This window comes from Mobula hypostoma, chromosome 19 (assembly GCF_963921235.1).
Source record: "Mobula hypostoma chromosome 19, sMobHyp1.1, whole genome shotgun sequence".
NCBI classification, from domain to species: domain Eukaryota; kingdom Metazoa; phylum Chordata; class Chondrichthyes; order Myliobatiformes; family Myliobatidae; genus Mobula; species Mobula hypostoma.
The window spans coordinates 20,233,895-20,255,514 of record NC_086115.1 but is presented as its reverse complement, the minus strand read 5'-3'; the positions used below and the strand labels follow the sequence as shown (position 1 = coordinate 20,255,514).

The 21,620-nt window shown below is 43.2% G+C and overlaps 1 protein-coding gene across 1 annotated transcript in view; it reads left to right on the top strand.

Annotated features, from left to right (window-relative positions):
- LOC134358887 (hexokinase HKDC1-like) overlaps positions 1 to 21,620 on the top strand; it is a 112,933-nt gene that overhangs the window by 55,293 nt on the left and 36,020 nt on the right. The window contains exons 11-12 of the mRNA XM_063071496.1: positions 18,286 to 18,434; positions 19,202 to 19,321. Coding sequence (XP_062927566.1) covers positions 18,286 to 18,434; positions 19,202 to 19,321 — 269 coding nt within the window. The remainder of the gene's footprint in view (positions 1 to 18,285; positions 18,435 to 19,201; positions 19,322 to 21,620) is intronic.

Below are 21,620 nucleotides of genomic sequence, written 5' to 3'. Positions count from 1 at the left end.
GAACTTAACCTCTCTCAGCCTAACTGAAGGCTCGATAAAGGGAAAAAAGATGCAGGCAGTCGACTCTATCTGTGCCTCTCATCATTTTATAAACCTCTGTCAGATCTTCCCTCAGCCTCTGCCACTTTGGAGGAAACAAGTCAGGACTATCCAAGCTCATTTTCAGTAAGGGCCTCTACAATGCCTTCCTTGGCAACCCACAAGGTCCGAGGATGTGTTTGGTCAGGCCCCGGTGGTTGATCCAACTTAATGCCCTTTAAGGCTGTCGCTCTTTCCTTTTTGTTTATTCAAATATGATCTCAACTCATTTTCCTCAATTTCCTTGCATTCATGATCTTTTCAACAGTTAAAAACTAAATATCTTCCCTATCTCCCATGGTTTCACGCGTAGATGGCCACACTAATTTTCTCCTTAGCCACACTTTTAGTTTTAGCACACCTGTAAAATCTCTTAGGATTTCTTAACCACCCCTGTCAGATTGACCTCATGCCCTCTCCTTGCCCTCCTGATTTCCTACTTAAGGGTACTCCACACTTGTACACTCTGAGGGATTCACTTGTTTCTGATTGTCTAAGCCTAACGTATGCCTCCTTTCTCCTGACCAGAGTCTCAATATCTCTCATAAACAAAATTTCTCCAAGCCTACCAGTCTTGCCCTTCACCTTGCCCCTAGACTTCTGATATTTCACTTTTAAATGTCTCCCAGTCATCACTTCATCTGCAAATAGTCTCACCCAACTGACCTCTGCAATATCCCGTGTAATGCCCTCAAGTGCCCGAGACTTGGTAGCTGCAGCTTTCCCCTGGTAGGTCATCCCCCCCACCAAGAGCATTGTGCTTGTTATTGAGGTTAACGGCCATAGGGGTACACTGCACTGTCTTTCCATTCTCTTTCCCTCTCCTGACAGTCACCCAGCTACCTGCCCCCTGCAAGTTAGGTGTGACTACTTCTTTGTAGCTCTTAACTATTACCTCCCCATTCTCCCAAATGAGCCACTTAAAGATCAGCTTTATTTGTTAATGTGTATATTGAAACATTCGTCAAAATGTTTAACTGTACATCTTTGAAATGTGGGAGGAAACCAGAACACTGGAGGAAACCTAAATGGTCATAGGGAGAATGTACTAAATCCTTATAGACAGCAGTGGGAATTGAATCCCTATTGCTTGTTGCTGGTACTGTAAAGTGATTGCACTAACCACTACAATACCATGGCTTGCACCGCGGACTATTTGCAAAAGCATCTATCATGACGTCTCTAGTAGCCTGTGCCAACAGCATTTCCTCTCCACTCAGTGGGAGAAGAGGCAGAGGCTGCTTTCCTCTTGTATCTGCTGTTCTCTCGTCTCTGTGTCTCCTTGCTGCTCTTCCTCTGGAACTGCCTGCTGTCTTCAGTTTTCTATATTATCTACAATATAGTCCTCACTGATGATATCTCTTCTCTGCTTGACCTGTATTGCAGAATATCTCCAGGCTATTGCATGCACAAAATCTTGTTTTGAAGATAGTGATTTCATATTTTACCAGATTATCCTCTGTTTGCTTGGTGTTCCTGTGCTCCATCCTGCTGTATGTTACACCGATAGACACTGTGATCTATTCCGCCAATGGACACCTTATGCATCCTACTGAATGTTACACTGGCAGATACTGTGTTCCACCCTGCTGAATGTTACATGAAATTCTCAGTGCTTCAAGCTCTTGAGCATTAACTGTCCATGCTGATCCTAACAAATATTACATTAATGCATCTGGGAATCATCCTCTTCAGTAAAGCACTGACATTACGCACCATTCATCTGGCTATTACTGCAACATACTTTGCCTCACCTCCTAAATAATTCACTGGCGTACTCAGATCCTTAGGGAATGATACACAACCAGGCTATCTTCTGTATCTTCCTGACACACCTCATCCTGTTGAAAATGATCATGACAGCTTCATCCTACCACATGGGCAGGAGCAGGACGAGGAGCTGGGCCACCTACTGGCTTTCCTCCAATTTCTACGTCATATTGCTTGGAAATATATTGATGACCCTACACTGTTCCTGGGTCTCCTATTGTATGGTAGGAGAGCCTGCACCAAAAGGATTGTGGCAGTTCAGGATGGTGGTTCACAGTGACCTTCTCGAGGACAGCTCAAGGCGTTGGCCTTGCTAGTTATGGCCAGATCTGGAAAGTTATAAACAATTGTCTATCATCCTCTTGCTCATTATATTGATGTACGTTATAGGAAGGATGTGGAAGCTTTAGAGAGGGTGCAGAGCGATTTACAAGGGTGCTGCCTGGATTAGAGAGCATGTCTTATGAGGATAGGTTGAGCGAGCTAGAATTTCCTCTTGAGAGTGAAGGAGGAAGAGAGGTGTTTGAAAAAGGTGTACACGATAAGGGGCTCCAGCAGGGGTGGTGGTAGAAGAAGATAAACTTGGAACATTAAGAAACTCATACATAGGCACAAGGATGACAGAAAAATTGAAGATAACATAGGAGGGAAAGGCTAGATTGACAATAGACAATAGGTGCAGGAGTAGGCCATTCAGTCCTTCGAGCCAGCACCATTCACTGTGATCATGGCTGATCATCCACAATCAGTACCCTTTTCCTGCCTTCTCCCCATATCCCTTCACTCCGCTATCTTTAAGAGCTCTTTAAGGCAGAGCATTCCACAGAACCACAACCCTCTGTGTGAACAAGTTTTTCCTCAACTCTGTTCTAAATTGTCTACCCCTTATTCTTAAACTGTGGCCTCTGGTTCTGGACTCCCCCAACATCGGGAACATGTTTCCTGCCTCTAGCGTGTCCATATCTTAGAGTAGGTTAAAAGGTTGACAAAACATCATGGGCTGGACACAATGTTGTAGTGTTCTATGTTCTAAGATATATTGTTCAACCTGCTGATGATACAGAGTAGATAGAGTGCTTCATTCCTTTGTGTGATTAGCTGGTGTCTTCTATGCATCATCCCCGTGTACTGACTGCCTTGCTTTGTGCTCCACTTCTGTGGATGTTACATGGACATGCCAGTGCGCCTTCTTCCTGAGTATCGTACTGATAACCAGTGAGGCTGGCACATTACCATCTGGAGGTTTAAAGGACAATGGGATTAGCTCACAGGGCAGTACAGTAGCATGGGTGAGTTAGACTGAAGGGGCTGTTTCGGTGTTCAGTGATTCTATAACCTAGAAGTGTTATGTGTTTCAACTGCATCATTTAGTGCTTCCCACCTATAACGTCACAGTTTCTACTTGATATCCCTGAATACTACAGTTTCAGTCTGTGCAGCGACCTCTAGAAACTTACACAGTACCCATTATAGGTCCTCCTGAGTATTCCTCAGGCACGGTTTCTATACCCCCTCTGCACCATTCTCCTCCTTTCTACACTGACATCATTCTGTTAGTCCTACTGATATCCTCGATGCTTGTTCCTCCTACATATTACACTGACAAGCTTAATGCTCCAATCACGTGTCTCTTACTACATTGCATTTTAGGGCACCACGATAAAGTAGCGGTTACCACGACACCATTAGAGCTCGGGGTGCTGGAGTTTGGAGTTCAGTTCTGGTGCCATCTTTAAAGATTTTGTATGTCCTCTCCATGAACATGTGGGTTTCCTCTGGTGCTCCGGTTTCCTCCCACATTCCAAAGATGTAATGGTTAGTAGGTTAATTGGTCTTTGTAAATTGTCCTGTGATTAGAATGGCGGAGTGGCCATTGTTGGAGTGGGCATTGATAGAGTGGTCAGGCTTCAGCTCAACAGACTTCGGTGAGATCATGTGAAGGCTAAAGGTGCTGAGTGTTTTGGAGTAATTTAGTTGATTATAAAACTTAAGCTTAAGAAGTTAGAGCCAAGGGTAAGCAAGTGTCAGCAGAATAGTAGACAGTGGAATGTTCCCCTGTAAGATGTAGGATTTCAGGGTACCAATGGTCTCCCATCTGCAGAAAGTGTACCTAACTTCAGCTCCTGACTGACAAGGTCAAAGAACTGGAGCTGGATATGCTCAGGACAACCAGCAAGCTGAAAACTTCACGGATGAGTGTTTTACTGAGGTGATCGCACCCAGAGTGCAGGCTTTAGATGGTAGATGGGTGATCACGAGGAGAAGTAAGGGAAGTAAGCAGTTAGTGCAGGGTTTCCCTGTGGCCATTCCCCTCAACAACAAGTATACCCATTTGGACACTGCTGGGGGCATGACATATCACGGCAAGGCAGCAGCAACCAGGCCAGTGGCACTGTGGCCGGCTCTGAGGCTCCGCAGGGAAGGCTAAAGTCGGGAACCGTGATACTGATAGAGACCTGATAGCTAGAGGGATAGAAAGGAGATTCTGTGGCTACAAAAATAATTCCAGGATAGTGTGTTGTCTCCCACGTGATAGCATCAAGAATGTCCCAGAGCGGCTGCAGAACATTCTGAAGAGGGAGGGTGATCAGCCAGAGGTTGTGGTGCACATTGGCACCAATGACAGAGGTAGAAGTGGTGCAGGGAGCAGGGTTTCAGATTTACAGATTATTAGCATCTCTTCTGGGGAAGGCATGACTTATATAAAAATGAAGGGTTACCACCGAACCCTAAGGGGACCAATATTCTTGCAGGCAGGATACCTTCAGACGTTTCAGTTTCCCAATCACCTTCTCCATTTTAATAGCAACTACACTCGCTTCTGCCCCCAATACTCTCGAATTTCTGGCATACTGCTAGTGTATTCCACAGTAAAGAATGACACAAAAATACTTATTAAGTTTGTTCACCATTTCTTTCTCCCCCATTACTACCTCTCTGAGGTTATTTTTCAGCAGTCTGATATCCACTCTGATCTCTCTTTTGCTCTTTACATCTGTAAAAACCTTTGGTATCTTCTTTTATATTATTGGTGTGCTTACCTTCATATTTCACCTTTTCTCTCCTTGTGGATTTTTGGAGTCTTCTGTAGGTTTTTAAAAGCTTCCCAACCCCAATCCTCTAACTTCCCACTATTTTTTGCTATGTTATATGTCAATCTCTTGGTTTTATGCTGTCTTTGACTTTCCTTGTCAGCCTCATTTTCCCGTTAGAATGTTTCTTCATCTTTGGGATGTATCTATCCTGTACCTTCAGAATTGTTCCTAGAAACTCCAGCCATTGTTGTTCTGTCTTCATCCCTGCCAGTGTCCCCTTCTGTTCAATTTAGGCTGGCTCCTCTCTCATGCCTCTGTAGTTCCCTTAACTCCAATGTAATACTACTACATTTAATTTTAAAACCACAAACACAAGGAAATCTGCAGATGCTGGAATTTCAAGCAACACACATCAAAGTTGCTGGTGAACGCAGCAGGCCAGGCAGCATCTCTAGGAAGAGGTACAGTTGACGTTTCAGGCCGAGACCCTTCGTCAGGACTAACTGAAAGAAGAGCTAGTAAGAGATTTGAGAGGGGGAGGGGGAGATCGGAAATGATATCCTATGCAGCTTCTATGGAAAGGAGTAAACAGTCAATGTTTCAGGCTGAGACCCTTCATCAGGAAAGAAAGTGGAGGAGGTAGAGTAAAAGGCTGGGGGAGGCGGGGAGGAAGAAGTATAAGGTAATAGTTGATAGGTGAATCCCGGAGAGGGAGAGGAGGTAAAACAAAGAGCTGGGAATTTGATTGGTAAAAGAGATAAAGGGCTGGAGAAGGGAGAAACTACTTCCCATTTGCATTCCGACATGAGTAGCCACCGGTTTCAATTCTACTTCCAATTCCCATTCCAACATGACCACAAAGCATATCTTTGACGAGCACCTACACTCCATCTGCCAGAGAAAGCAGGATCTCCCAGTAGCCATCCATTTCAATTCTACTTCCCATTCCCATTCCAACATGCCAGTTCATGTCTCCTCTGCTGCAGTGTTGAGGCCATTCTCAGGTTGGAGGAGCAACAACTTATATTCAGTCTGGATAGCCTTCAACCTAATGGCATGAACATCAACTTCTTGAACTTCCGATAATTGCCCTTGCTGTCCTTCACCATTACCCATTCCTGTTTCCCCTCTCACCTTATCTCCTTACCTGCCCATCACCTCCCTCTGGTGCTCCCTTCTCCTTCTCTTTTTTCCATGGTATTCTATCCTATCCTATCAGATTCTCCCTTCTCCAGCCCTTTATCTCTTTCACCAATCAATTTCCCAGCGATTTACTTCACCCCCCCCACCCCCCCCTCCCAGTTTCGCCTATAATCTACCACCTTGAACTTCTTACTCTGGCTCCTCTTTCTTTCCAAACCTGATGAAGGGTCTTGGCCCAAAACATTGATTGTTTACTCTTTTCCATAGATGCTGCCTGGCCTGCTGAGTTCCTTCAACATTTTGTGTGTGTTGCTTAGGATCTAGCACCAACTTGATGTTCCCAATCTATCTGCATACTGAAATTTCCCAATACAGGTGTCCCCCGCTTTTCGAACATTCGCTTTACGAAACCTCACTGTTACGAAAGACCTACATTAGTACCCTGTTTTCACTTTCAGAAGGTGTTTTCACTGTTACGAAGAAAGGCAGCGCATGATAAAAAATCAGCGCGCGATAAAAGGCAGCGTGCGTCCCGAGCAGCCGCTCTCCCCAGATTCGGAACGGCATTGCTTTAACACGTGCCTGTGAGCAGCCGTTAGCAAGATGAGTTCTGAGGTATTGGAAAAGCCTGAAAGAGCTCGTAAGGGTGTTACACTTAGTGTAAAACAAGACATAATTAAGCTTTTTGATCGTGGTGAACGAAGCAAGGACAAAGTGAGTTTGGCTTGTGGAAGATGACAAAGATGATGTTGAAGAGGTTTTGGCATCCCATGACCAAGATCTGATAGATGAAGAGCTGATTCAATTGGAAGAGGAAAGGATAACAATCGAAACCGAATGCAGTAGCGAACTGAACGTGAAGCAACTGCGTGAGATTTTCGCTGCAATGATAAAGTACGACTTTAATTTTGAAAGGGTATGTAGGTTTAGCGGATATTTGCAGGATGGTTTGAGTCCAACTGTATGATAGAAAAATGCGCGAGGCTCAGCAGTCAAGCAAGCCTTCCACATCAGCCACAGAGACGACGACCTCGATCTTCGACATCGAGGCGGGCAGTCACAGGAGAAGATGAGCTGCCTGCCCTGATCGACGATGAGATGACACCCCCATGTCCCACTACCCGAACACCCGGGCCCTGGACAGAAATTTACCGATTCGCAGAGAATGCAGCGGTAGCCGGGAGGCACACAGCACATCTTTAAGAAAAAAGTTGAAATAAACAAGCTAATTAATTAGGTGCGGCCGACAATTACGTGTCGGCGGCACCTAATTAATTAGCATGTCTATTTCGGCTTTTTTCTTAAAGATGTGCTGTGTGCCTCCCGGCTACTGCTGCATTCTTCGCAGCAATGTATCAGGTTGGCGGCCCAGAGGGTGGGGGCCACTGCACCACCCAGCCTGCGACGACTCAGTCTAACACACCATCATCAGTTTGCTCAGCAAGCTGTCTTCCCGATTCCGGTAAGTGATACTACACTGTACATACATTATTTCTACTTTATATAGGCTGTGTATTTTTACGTGTTATTTGGTAGATTTGGCAGCTTCATAGTTTAAAGGTTACTGGAGAGCGCGTTTATGCCAACAGCGCTTGCGTGAGATTTTCTGCCGAGAGCGCTTGCGTGAGATTTTCGCTACGGAGATCTGTGCAGGTAATCATTGTAGAGAAGTATTTCTACTTTATATAGGCTGTGTATTTATCATATCATTCCTGCTTTTACTATATGTTACTGTTATTTTAGGTTTTATGTGTTATTTGTCGTGATTTGGTAGGTTATTTTTGGGTCTGCGAACACTCACAAAATTTTCCCATATAAATAAATGGTAATTGCTTCTTCGCTTTACGACATTTCGGCTTATGAACCGTTTCATAGGAACGCTCTATCTTCAGATGGCGGGGGAAACCTACTATCACAACATTGTCATTTTTATATGCCTTTTCTATCTCCCGTTGTAAATAGTATCCCACATTCGGGCTGTAACTCCCAACAGGGTCCTTTTACCTTTGCAGTTTCCTAACTCTATCCACAAGGGTTCTGCTTCCTCTGATTCTATGTCCTTATATGGACATTGTATAGGCAGAAGGGATTGAATTACTAGTTGAATTGGGTTGTTACAACATCACGGGCTAAAGGCCTTTCCTGTTATATGCTGCTTTTTACTCTGTATCCAAACATCTGGCCTGCCACCAGTTTGTGCAACTAGTTTCTTGACGATAATGGGTCGTCAGAAACTTTCTTTCTCCTTGGTTTATTCTGTGTTTTACTGAACATTTCCCTTAAGCATTTGCCACTGCATCACCATTGACTGACCCCTTAACCAAATTTAACTGTTCACTTTAGCATGCTCTACCTTCGTGCCTTCGTGTTATCCTTATTTTTAATACAGATAAAGATTAATTTTATTTGTCACACTCACATGTACATTGAAATATACAGTGAAATGCGTAGTTCCCATCAAATCAACTCAGCCAGGATTGTGCTGGGCAGCCCGCGAGTGTCGCCATGCTTCTGGCCTGTGTACAACATAACTAACAGCACAACTGACAAACCGAAAATCTACACTTTAGGAATGTGGGAGGAAGCTGGGGCGCCCGGAGGAAATCCACACGGTCATGGAGAGAGCAGACAAACTCCTTACAGACAGCAGCTGGATTTGAACCCTGATCTCGAGGCTGGCCGCTGTAAAGTGTTGTGCTAATCATGATCCTACCATGCCACCTGGCCCATCATTCCTTACCTCAGATTGAATATGAAATTAAAACACAGAGTACCCCTACAACTGTTCCCCTTTATAATAAGCACACCACTTTGGATACTTTTGAGGGGAATGTCCACCAGGGGGAGCTGCAGTGATTGGGTTTCTGGCACTGAGATGTGGCTCAAAAGAGAAGAGAGGTGAAGGAGTCTACAGTGGTGATAGGAGATTCAATATCCAGAGGAACAAATGAGATTCTGTGGGTACGATAGAGACACCCAGATGGTATGTTGCCTCCCAGGCGCCTGGGTCAAGGATGTCCCGGATCAGGTCCACAGCATTCTAAAGGGAGAGGGTGAGCAGCCAGAAGTCTTGGTACATATTGGCACTAATGACACAGGTAGACAATGTGAGGAGGTCCCAAATATAGATTTAAAGGAGCTAGGTAGAAAGCTGAAAAACAGGACCTCTAAGGTCTCTGGATTGCTTTTTGTACCACACATCACTGGAGATTATTTGGCAGATGAATGCATGGCTGAGGAATTGATGCAGGGGACAGGGTTTCAAATTTATGGGTCTTTGGGATCTGTTCTGGGGAAGGTACGACCTATACACAAGGGACAGGTTACACCTGAACCCAAGGAGGACTAATATCCTTGCAGACGAGTCTGCTGGAACTGCTTGAGAGGGTTTAAACTCATTTGGCAGGGGGAAGGGAACCGGAGTGATGGTGGTGATAGTGCTAAGGATGGGGTAGTTGATTTACAAACGGAGGCATTGTGTAGTGAGACTGCTAGCAAGGAGAGGCTGATGATAGGTCAAAATTGTAGTCAATAGAATGAGTTGCAATGTAAAAGGTGGATAGAATCGAAACAGGTGAATACAAGACTGGAGGTGTTATATTTGAATGCACACAATTTACAGAATACGGTAGGTGAACTTGTAGCACAGTTACACATTGCTATGTATGACATTGTGGGCATCACTGAATTTTTGCTAAAAGAAGATTATAGCTGGAAGCTTTATGTCCAAGGATACACATTGTATTGAAAGAACAGGCAGGCAGGCAGAGAGGGTGGCATGGTTCTGTTAGTAAAAAATAAGATCAAGTTATTAGGAAAAGGGAACAAAAGATTGGAAGGTATTGAATCATTGTGGGTAGAGCTAAGGAACTGCAAGGGTAAAAACACCTTGATGGGAGTTATATACAGACCCTCAAACAGTAATAAAGATGTGGTCTACAAATTACAGTGGGACACAGAAAATGCAGGTCAAAAGCCCAATTTTATAATAGACATGGGGAATTTCTTTATTCAGATAGATTGGGAAAATCAGATTGGTGCTGGATCCCAGGAGGGGAATTGCTAGAATGCCTGTGAGATGGCTTTTTAGAGCAGCCCATGGTTGGACCCACTAGGGGATCCACTATTCTGGATTGGATGTTGTACAAGGATTCAGAAATGATTAGAGAGCTTAAGGTAACGGAACCCTTAGAGGACAATGATCATAATATTCTAAAATTCACCCTGCAATCTGAGAAGGAGAAGCTAAAGTCAGATGTATCAGTATTTTAGTGGAGTGATGGGAATTACAGAAGCATGAAAGAGGAGCTGGCCAAATTGATTGAAAAGAACCACTAGCAGGGATGATGGCTGGAATTTCTGGGAGCAACTCAAAAGGTGCAAGATATATACATCTCAAAGAGGAAGAAGTATTCTAAAGGCAAGATGACACAACTGTGGCTGACAAGAGGTCAAAGCCAGCATAAAAGCCAAAGAGAGGACATATAGCAAAAATTAGTAGGAAGTTAGAGGATAAACAGCATTTAAAAACCAACAGAAGGCAACTGAAAAGTCCTAAAGATGGAATACGAAGGTAAGCTAGCCAATAATATTAAGGAGGATACCAAAAGATTCCTCAGCTATATAAAGTGTAAAAGAAAGGCGAGAGTAGATATTGGACTGCTGAAAAATGATGCTGGAGAGGTAGTAATGGAGGACAAGGAATTAGTGGATAAACTGAATAAGTATTTTGTATCAGTTGTCACTGTGGAAGACACTAGCAATACTCCAGAAGTTCAAGAGTGTCGGTGGGCAGAATTGTATCATTAATGGGGAGAAGATTCTGGGGAAACTGAAAGATCTAAAGGTAGATAAATCTCCTAGCCCAAATGGTCGACACCCCAAGGTTCTGAAATGGGTGGCAGAAAGGATTGTGGAGGCATTAGTGATGATTTTTCAAGAATCAATTGATTCTGGCATGGTTCAGGAGGGATAGAAAATTACACGTGTCACTCTACTCTTCCAAGAAGGGAGAGAGGCAGAGAAATGAAATTATAGGCCCATTAGTCTGACCTCAGTCGTTGAGAAGATGTTGGAGTTGATTGTTAAGGTTGTGGTTTCAGGGTACTTGGAAGCACATGATAAAATAGGCCATAGTGTGCATAGTTTTCTTAAGGGAAAAGCTTGCCTGATAGATCTGTTGGAATTTGTTGAAGAAAAAATCAAACAACATAGACAAAGGAGAATCAGTGGATGTTGTGTACTTGGATTTTTAGGAGGCCTTTGACAATGTGCCACACATGAGGCTGCCTAACAAGTTAAGAGCCCATGGTATTACAGAAAAGATACTATAATACCAGTAGTATTATACTGGTATAATACCTGGTATATACTGGTATGATTGGCAGGAGGCAAAGTGTGGGAATAAAGGAGCCATTTTTGCTTGGCTGGTTGGATCTGAATTCAGGGGTGGTGCTAGGTGGGGCTATAGCCCCAGCAGAAATTGCAATAGCCCCAGCAGAAATTGCAATAGCCCCACCATAGCACCACCAAGAAATTAACTGCATCTGCTTTGCTTTCTCTGTATAGATTTGAATACAGCTCGTTTCTCCAGTGATCTAATGAAACAGCGCCCCCAATTACCATAGCACCCACGCAGCAATGAAGTTATAAACTCTGTCAGATCCACTCTACACTTCATTCATTGTCAAAGTCTTGCTGTTGCTGTCCTCAGATCAGTGAAGCTGAGCTAAGATCACTTAAGGTGGTGACGTCACTCACTCTCACTCACGCGGGAGTACATCCAGGTGCAGATCCATAGTCTCGCGAGACGAACGGATGCCACACGTGCACACTGTGCTTTTACAAGCGAGCGTCGGCCTGATGCGTGCATTAGTTTGGCCAGCGTGAAAAATGGATCAATTTTTAGTCAGAAAACGACCTCATCCATAGGAATCAGTGGTGTCTCAGCCTGAGCATGTCTTAATTGAAAGTGACATGCAGAAAGGAGTAAGTGGGGATGAGGACGACAGCAGTTCATCGAAGGAGTGTGAGGGCAAAGTAGAGGAACAAGAAATGGAGCGGGATTTGGAAGAGAACGTGGATGAAGGTTCATTGGGAGCAGTTTTTTAATTGGGTAAGCCCACAGCTGTGGTACATGCAGAGGTTGTTTAAAGACGAGTAGATCAAAGCTCAGGACCAGCATATTCCAGTAACGAGGAAGAACAAGGGTGGTGAGGTAAGGGAACCTTGGATAAAAGGAGTTCAGAATTTAGTCAAAAAGAGAAAGGAAGCACATTTAGGAAGCAGAAATTAGGCAGGACCTTTGAGAAATACAAAGAGTGCAGGAAAATGCTCAAGCAAAGAATTAGGAAGGTAAAAATGGGTCATGAAATGCAAGTAGGATTAAAGAGAATCCCAAGGCATTTTACAGTTACATTAAAAGCAAGAGGACAGCTAGTGAGAGGAAGAGCCTCACAATTTATGCTTGGAGCCAGAGGATGTGGGCGAGGGACTGAATGAGTGCTTTGCATCAGTATTCTCGATGGAGAAGGACATGGAGTATTGTGAGATTAGCGTGGGTCATATAAATGTGCGGGGGCATCTTGAGATCAAGACGGTGGTGGTATTGGGTCTTTTGAAGAACTTTGTTGGATATGTCCATATGATCTGATGGGATACATTGCTGTTTATTGAATGAAGGCATGAGGTTGTCTCAAACCATGATGAAGATCTTTCAGTTCTAGCTCACAATAGACAAGGTCCAGGAGGACTGGAGAGGAGTCAATAGTGTTCCTTTGTTCATGAAGTAAAATAGGAATAATCCTGGAAGTTTTAGGCCAGCAAGCTTCACATCATTGTAGAGAAGCTACTGGAGGGGATGTGGAGAGGATGTTTCCTATACTGGGTAAATCTGGGACCAGAGGGCGCAGCCTCAGAATACTGGGATGTTTATTTAGAACAGAGATGAGAAGGAACTTGTTTAGCCAGTGGGTAGTGAATATGTGGAATTTATTGCCACGGGCATCTGTAGAGGCCAAGTCATTGAGTATATTTAAAGCGGAGTTTGATAGGTTCTTGATTTGTCAGGGTGCCAAAGGTTATGGAGAGAAGGCAGGAGAATGGTGTTGACAGGGATAGTAAATCAGCCATGATCGAAGGTGGAGAAGACTCAATGGGCTGAATGGTCTGATTCTGATCCTATATCCATGGTCTTATTGGGTCTAGGATTAAATAGGTGGGTTGCTGGGTGTTGCAGTTTTTGGGCCGGAAGACCAGTTCTGAGCTTATCTCTACATAATTTTTTTTGTTTTACCATTTTCCTGAATATTTCACTGAGATGTTCTTTTCAGCTTCTTCCTACAATATTCATTAACTTATTGTGTAATGTGATCCCAGCCATTCACCACAGCCATGGCCCTAAAATCTCCTCCTCCCCCCCCCAACTCCCAACCATTTCCTAGAACCTCCCAAAGCTTCGCAAAACATTTCCAGATGCCATCTCACCTCCAAAGTGCTCATTAACCAACCACCAAAAGCCCAATGAAAGTTCTGACTTCATATTTATCATGTTTGTATGTTTTTGATTCCAAAAAAACAGTCTATTTCAGTATTAAAAGTACACACCACCATTGGGTCATTGGAGTCCCACTGTATTCAGCATCTCGAATGCCTAAACACTGTCTTATTACTTGAAGTGTATTTAATTATTCTACTTATTATAGTAGGATTTGAATTATTGTCTCTAAAACAGTGGTCTGGGCTTCTACTTTGTAATCCAGTAATTTATTCATAATATTGTGCCCAACCTGACCTGAGGCCTGACCCACAAAGGTAACAGGAGCCAAGGCCTGATTCATAGATGAGGGGCCGTGGCCCAACTAGAGGAAGTTCTGATACTGGGACCTCTCTGGAAAGCCAAACCCTGCAAAGCACCCAAGAATAAGTCCAGATGCTGAGGCTCACTTAGCTGCCCCACTTACTTGCAGGGGCAGCCCACACCTCTTTAGGGCCTTCAGACTTGTGTGGGAACAACAACTTACTTTTCAATACGGATGAAGCCACTCCTGGTTTATCTTTCAGCAGATCACTTACAGTCCAGGGGGCTCCACACCAGGACTTCCAGGACTGGCCAGGCACAGCCACTTACCTCAGAAGCATGGTAAGAGGGCTGGGCTGTGAGTGAAGCTGAGGTCGTGGGTTAAAGATCCCCACCCCTCTCCCTTTCCTATCATACTATGGCTAATATCTAGGCCACTGAGAACAAAGTAAAGAGAACTGAGGGACTACTGTGTGCTGTGTTTCACCAAATTATTTCTTACACCTTCTTCACCTGACTGTGCCATACAACCTGAGGGCTTCTCAATTCACTGGACGGGTGGCATGGTGTACTTAGCATAGGTTAGATACAGAGGGGTCTGCTTCTTAATCAATGCCTCATGTTGCCCTGACTTGACGGTCCTGGCAAATACCTGCTCACCCAGCTTGGAACGTCTAACAATGAAGTGTCGCCCATACTACCTGCCACAGGCATTCACTTCAGCTATACTGATGGCAGTCTATATCCCACCACCAAGTTGAAGGGCCAAATGGCCCAATTCTGCCTCTATATCTTACAGTCTTATGGTCTTGTAGAAACCCACTCCAATGGCCTCAAGTGTACCTGAATCCACAGGCACCAGTAAATATGTAAGATCAGTCTTCCGGAGGGTTAACCTGTGGAAAACATCTGCTCCAGATGGGGTCCCTGTCCAGGACCTTAGATGTGACACAGCTCAGCTAGCAAGGCTTCTAGCAGACATTTTTAATGCTTCATTGTGAGTGTGCCAACTACTTTAAGAAGACCATTAACATCCTGGCACCTAAGAAAAACAAGGTAATGTGTCTTAACGACTTCCGCCCAGTGACTCTGACGTCCAGCATCATGAGGAGCTGGTCATGGTGTACGTTAACTGCAGCCTCCCAATCAAACTCAACACTCTGCAATCTGCCTACTGCTGAAGCAGGTCTGTTACCCTAAACAGAAAGTTGTGTCCTGAGGCCCCTGCTCTACTCCCTGTACACCCATGACTGTGTGGCCAGACTGTGCTTTAGCTCGATAAACATTTGTAGATAATACCACAGTAGTGAGCAATCTGTCAAATAATGTTGCGTTGGAGTACAGGAAGGACATAGAGAGCTTAGTGACACAATGTTATGACAACAACTTTTCTCTCTGTCAGCAGAACAAAATAGCTGGTCATTGACTTCAGGAAAGGGGACAGTGCACATATTTCTGTCTACATCAATGGAGCTTAGGTTGAGGGGGTTGAGAGCTATAAGTTCCTAGTAGGTGTGACCATCACCAATAATCTATCCTGGTCCAACCAAATCAACAATATGGTCAAGAAGGCTTACCAATTTCTCCATTTCCTCAGGACGCTGAAGAAATTTGGCATTTCCCTGTTGATCCTTCCCAATCTTCATCAATGCACCATACATAGAAAGCATACCATCTGGATGCATAATGGCTTGGTATGGCAACTGTCTGCATGTAACCAGAAGAAACTGCAGAGAGTTGAGGAAGTGGCATCACACGGGGAATCAGCCTTCCCTCTATGGACTCTTATTTCTTGCCTCCTTAGTAGAGCAGCCAGTATGATCAAAAGCCTCACCCATACCAGACATTCCCTCTTCTCCATTGGGCAGAAGATACAAAAGCCTAAAAACAAGTACACCAGGCTGAAGGACAGCTTCTACCCTGCTGTTACAAGATAATTAAATGGTCTCCTAGAAAATAAGATAGACTCTTGACCTCAGAGTCTACCTTGTTATGATCTGCATCTTATTGTTCACCTGCACTGCACTTTCTCTGTACCCCTTACCTCATTCTGCATTACTATTGTTTTTCAAACAATAGAAAATCTGCAGATACTGGAAATCCAAGCAACACACACACAATGCTGGAGGAACTCAGCAGACCAGGCAGCATCTATGGAAAAGAGTACAGTCGGCATTTCGGGCTCAAACCCTTCAGCAGGAGTTCCTCCAGCATTTTATATGTGTCGTTTGTTATTGTTTTACCTTGTTCTACCTCAATGCACTGTGTAATGATTTCAAAGTTCAAAGTAAATTTGTTATTAAGGTATATTCATATCCAATGGACACTTTGGAAAAATTTTTAGTTTAAATCTCTCTCAGACAAGTGTTGTAGCAATTATATATAATATAATTATGAATTTATGTCCTGATGTTTCCAATAAAATTAAAGCTGACTGGGAAGGTGAACTTAACATTATTATACCGATTGAAAAATGAGAAAAGATTCTTCAATTGGTTAACTTATCCTCTATATGTGCTAAACATGTGTTGATACAGTTTAAATTAGTGCACAGGGCTCATATATCCAAAGATAAACTATCTCGTTATTATTCTTATATTAATCCAATATGTGATAGATGTCATTGCGAGATAGCTTCTTTAACTCACATGTTTTGGTCATGTCCTTTGTTGGAAAAATATTGGAAAGACATTTTTCACATTATTTCAACAGTTTTGAATATAGACTTACAACCTCATCCAATTACTGCTATCTTTGGATTACCAATGATAGAATCAAATTATCTAACCTCTTCAGCACGTAGGATGATTGCATTTCTTACTCTAATGGCTAGAAGATCTATTTTGCTGAATTGGAAAGAGATTAACCCTCCTACTGTATTTCATTGGTTTTCACAAACTATGGTATGTTTGAATTTGGAAAAAATTAGAAGTGCAGTTTATGACCCTTCCATTAGATTTGAAAAAACTTGGAGGCCATTCATTCAGCATTTTCATTTGATGTAATTTGACCATTTCCAAACTTGTTTTATTTCTCTGTACTGTTGGTTGAGAGGAATGGAGTTGTCGACACTAAGGTTTTCTTCTTTCCCATTTTCAAGTTGTTAGTATTGCCCAAGTCTTTTAGTTTAGTTGACTAATTCTGTTTAGTTTAGTTTTTTTTTGGGATGGGGTTTGTTTTTTTTTCTTTTTTTTCTTTTTCATGATTTTTCTTCAGTTTTTTTTTGCTTTATATTTTTCACTATTATTCTACACGATTGGGAGCTTTGTTAATTTTTACTATTTGGTTTTACAATTACTCATTTTAAATGTAACAATGTATCTCCTACTACTTGTATTTTTGCTTTGTTATGTTTTCATTCTATGAAATTAATAAAAAGATTGAAAAAGAAAAAAGAAAGGTATATATATGTCACCACGTACTATCCCGAGATTCATTTTCTTGTGGGCATTCACAGTAAATGCAAAGATGGTAAATGGTAAACTGCACACAAAGATGGGCAAACCAGTGTGCAAAAGACAACAAATTGTGCAAAAATAAAAACCAAAATAATCTTAGTTATTTATTTGTTTGTGTATTAATTATTGAGAACATGAGTTGCAGAGTCCTTGAAAGTGAGACCACAGGTTGTGGAATCAGTTCAGTGTTGGGGTGAGTGATCTGTACAAACAGTATGCTAGATAAGCTTTTCACTGTATCTTGCTACATGTGACAACAATAAACCAGTTTCATTCTCATAGAGTAGTCTATAGGTACCCTCCACGAGTTATGGACACCCCATACATATCAGTGAGCTCCTATGAATATTATTAATTTCAACCAAGAGCCAGTCTTCGGGGTGAAAAATTGTTTACATGTAACTGCCCCGTAGTACTCAGACATCAATCTCTTTAGAACACAATCAGCCAGTTTTGCCATGGAGGCCTCTTTGGAAATCGATAGCAATCTCTTCTACTGACACTTGTGTAACAACACTCTATTAATCAATGTAACGCCCATTGATATTTCAAGCCCATCAAAACCAGCCTTTGAGCATGGGACATCATTATCCTGCACCATTGAACCTGGGCAGGGGAAGACGAGAAACAGACCGCTGGGGGATCTCAGTGTGTCAAGCAGCATCTGCGGAGGTAAAGGGATATCTGATATTCAAGATTGAGACTGTGCATCAGAATGAAGTGCATAAAGGGGAGATAGCCAGTGAAAAAGGTGAGAGGGAGGGGTGCATCAGGGGCTGGCGCACGGTAGATGAAACCAGCTGAGGAGGGAGATGATGAGCAGATGGAATTGGGTGGAGTCAGGAGAGAGTGGCTGTTGGGTAGAGACAGATTATTGATCTCCACTTTATCCCCCACTGCGAACAATGACAGAATGAGTGGTTTCTGTGACAAGCACAAGTCTGCAGTGAAAAAGGAAGCATTTTGTCTCTCAGTAACAAGCTGATGAAAATTTCTGTTGCAGAAAGAGGCAAATTCCTTGCCCTTGATTTGGGTGGAACCAACTTCCGTGTCCTGCTTCTTGTGCTGCGGAGACGGCAAAGGCAATCCTCTCAAATATACCAGAAAAGCTATTCCGTTCCCATGGAGGTCATGCAAGGAATAGGTGAAGAGGTGAGTGTGTGCCACAACAGTGAATGTACTCTCTGGGCAATTTAGCACATGCAAAATGGTGGTGGCAGCATGCTTGGAGAAACTATTGATTTTGGTCTTATCATTCCTAAAGCTTTCCATGACTTGGGCATTCCTGGCTATAGGCCTTTAAGTGTGTTACAGAAGGAAACTCAACAGCTTTATTTTATGGATATTTTTCCAAGATAGTAGATGGATTTGGATGTTTTAGATTAGCTGTTCTGGTTCCCATACAAAAAGTTTACCTGTTGAGAGGATCTGAGTGATAGGCCTTTTAAAAAAAAATTGCCCTTTGGTTTCCACCTCAAAAAAAAAGGGGAGAAAAACAGAATAAGTCCATAAGGTGTAAGACCAGAATTAGGCCACTCAAGTATTCGAGTTTGCACCACTATTCCATTATGGCTGATTTATTATCCTGCTCAATTCCATTCTCCTGCCTTCTCCCCGTAACCCTGACTGATCAAGAACCTATCAACCTCTGCTTTAAATATACCCAATAAGGGAAGGCAATTTCGTACTGAGATGAGAAGAAATGTCTTGGCACAGCGGATGGTGAATCTTTGGAAATCTCAATTCCAAATGACTGGAGGTTTAGGCCATTGTGTTTGTAGAGGTTTCTGATATTGAAGAGATTCTAGGATGGGGCGAGAACTGCATTCAAGGCTGAAAGTTCCACTTGTTCTGCCATTTTTAATGTTCTAAAAGAAAGTTCAAATTGTAACGCAATGCCCGGTGTGCTTTGATTCCAGCTGTTTGACTGGATCGTGGAGTGCATCGTTGAATTTCTGGATTATATGGGTATGAAGTGTGTTCACCTATCCTTGGGCTTCACATTCTCCTTTCCTTGTATACAGCATCAATTGGATCAGGCAAGTCCGTGCGTTTTCACCAAATTTTTTTCTCCTTCTATTATAAAAGAATAGTGTGAAATTATACCAGTCCGGCGTTAAAATACACTCCTCATCTCAAAATTAACACTAGAAAAGCCCTTCGCTGCACCTTAGACCATCACTGCCCACTGCATTTACAGCCTTCTACTGTGAAACGCCCCAGGCATCCTTCCTTTGCAATTCTCATGTCTGTCTGAGATCAAGCTTAAATAGCTTGTACCTCAGGCCCAGTAATGTGCTCCAGACCTAGCTACATGTCTAGCCAAGCTGTTCCAGTGCAGCTTAATTACTAGCAACTGTTTGACAAAATGATAAATTAAATCTGATAAAGTACTGCGCAGTTACACAGAGACAGACCTCAGAATCAGATTTAATATCTCCGGCATATTGTGAAATTTGTTGTTTTGCAGCGGCGGTACAGTGCAATACATAGTAAAATACTGTAAATTACAACACAGAATACATATATATCATTAAATAGTACAAAAAGAGCAAAATAATGCTGAACTGTACATGAATTCATTGTCTGTTCAGAAATCTGATGGCAGAGCAGAAGAAGCTGTTCTTACAACATTGAAGGTGGAGGGCAAGTCCTGGGTGATGGGGGTCCTTAAGATAGACTCCCTCTAAGCCTATTGTTTCTGTATGTTGGTGTTACACAACATGGGGCAGACTCCAAAAGGGTCTGAATGTAAGAAGTCCCTTTAGAGAAGGGCAGGACTGGAGCTAATCTTGAGCACATTGACTGTGCCTCGATATATTAGGGGGTTGTTACAGAAAGGGATGAAGGTGATCTGGAAATTGAAGGAAGACTGATTTCAGTATCATAACACCACACACAAAGGGCTGGATGATCCCAGCAGGTCAGGCAGCATCTGTGGAGGGAACTAAGCATCAACGCTTCGGGCCGAGACCCTTCACCAGGACCAGAAAGAAAGGGGGGCAGAATCCAGAATAATTTAGGGGGAGGGGAAGGAGTTGAAGCTGCCAGGTGATAAGTGAGACCAGGTGAGGAGGAAGGTGGGTGGATGGAGGAGGGGCAAAATTTCAAAATGAGACTGAGTGTCACAGGATAGGTACGTGCAGATAAATGAGAGTCCTTTAAAGGTGGGGAAGAAAATCAGGCCTAATGTGTTCCTGAAAGGGTGAGAGGTAAGAAAGTCAAGCCATGGAACTACTGGTGTCAAGAGTTATTGAGTGTTTGAACACAGAGGATAGGACAGCTCAAGAACAGACTCTTTGGCCCACCACGTTCTACTGAACTAAATAAGCTAATGATGTCTCATTACACTAACTCCTTCAGCCTGCATGCGGTCCATATCGCTCCATTCACTGCATATTCATGTGCCCATCTGAAAACCTCTTCAACACCTCTGTAGTATCGGGCTCCACCACCACCCTGGTTGTGCAGTCCAGGAACCCACCATTCGCTGTGTAGAATATTTGCCCTGCACATTTTCTTCTCACTTACCCCCTCTCGTGTTAAATACATGCACCCTCGTTTAAGACATTTCGACCTGAGCAAAAATCACCCACCGTCTACTCTATCTAGGCCTCATAATTTTATAAACCTATCAAATCTCTCCTCTGCTGTACTGCTTCGGAGAAAACCCTAGTTTGTCCAAACGGCTGTTTGTTGCATCTGTCTTCCAATGCAGGCAGTATCCTGACAAACCCTTTCTGCACTCTCTCCAAAGCCTTCACATCCTTCTTGTAATGGGGTGACCAGAAATGAATGGGGTACTTCAGATATGGCCTGACTAGAGTTTTATAGAGCTGCTCAACACAACAAATAAAGGCAAGAAAGCACTATGACTTCTTTACCACCCTTTCAGACTGTGTCACCACTTCCATGGAGCTATGGACTTAGCTTTCAAGATTGCCCTGTGTATTAATAAAGGAAAAGAAGCCTCTGGTAGAGTACTGAAGAGAGGCGAGGCTCTTTCTCCTTCTTCTTGGGCCTTTAGCTCCCAGTGGAGCATAGACCACTGATGACCTTCTGTCTCTTTCGTCCAAAGTCGTTGGAGTTCATTGCATCCACTCTACATGGGATCGGCCTATACAGCTTCATCTCAGCTTCTGCTGGCCGGCCTTACCCATTTCCACCTCTCACAACGGGCACGTAGGGGTGAACACTGAGAGGCAAGGTGAGGCCCTTCGAGAATAGAAAATGTGTAAGGGAGGTATTTGAAAAAGAAAATAGGAAGGCAAAGAGGGGCATGACAAACATTGGAGACAAGATTAAGAAAAGTCCCAAGACATTTTGTAACCATGTTAT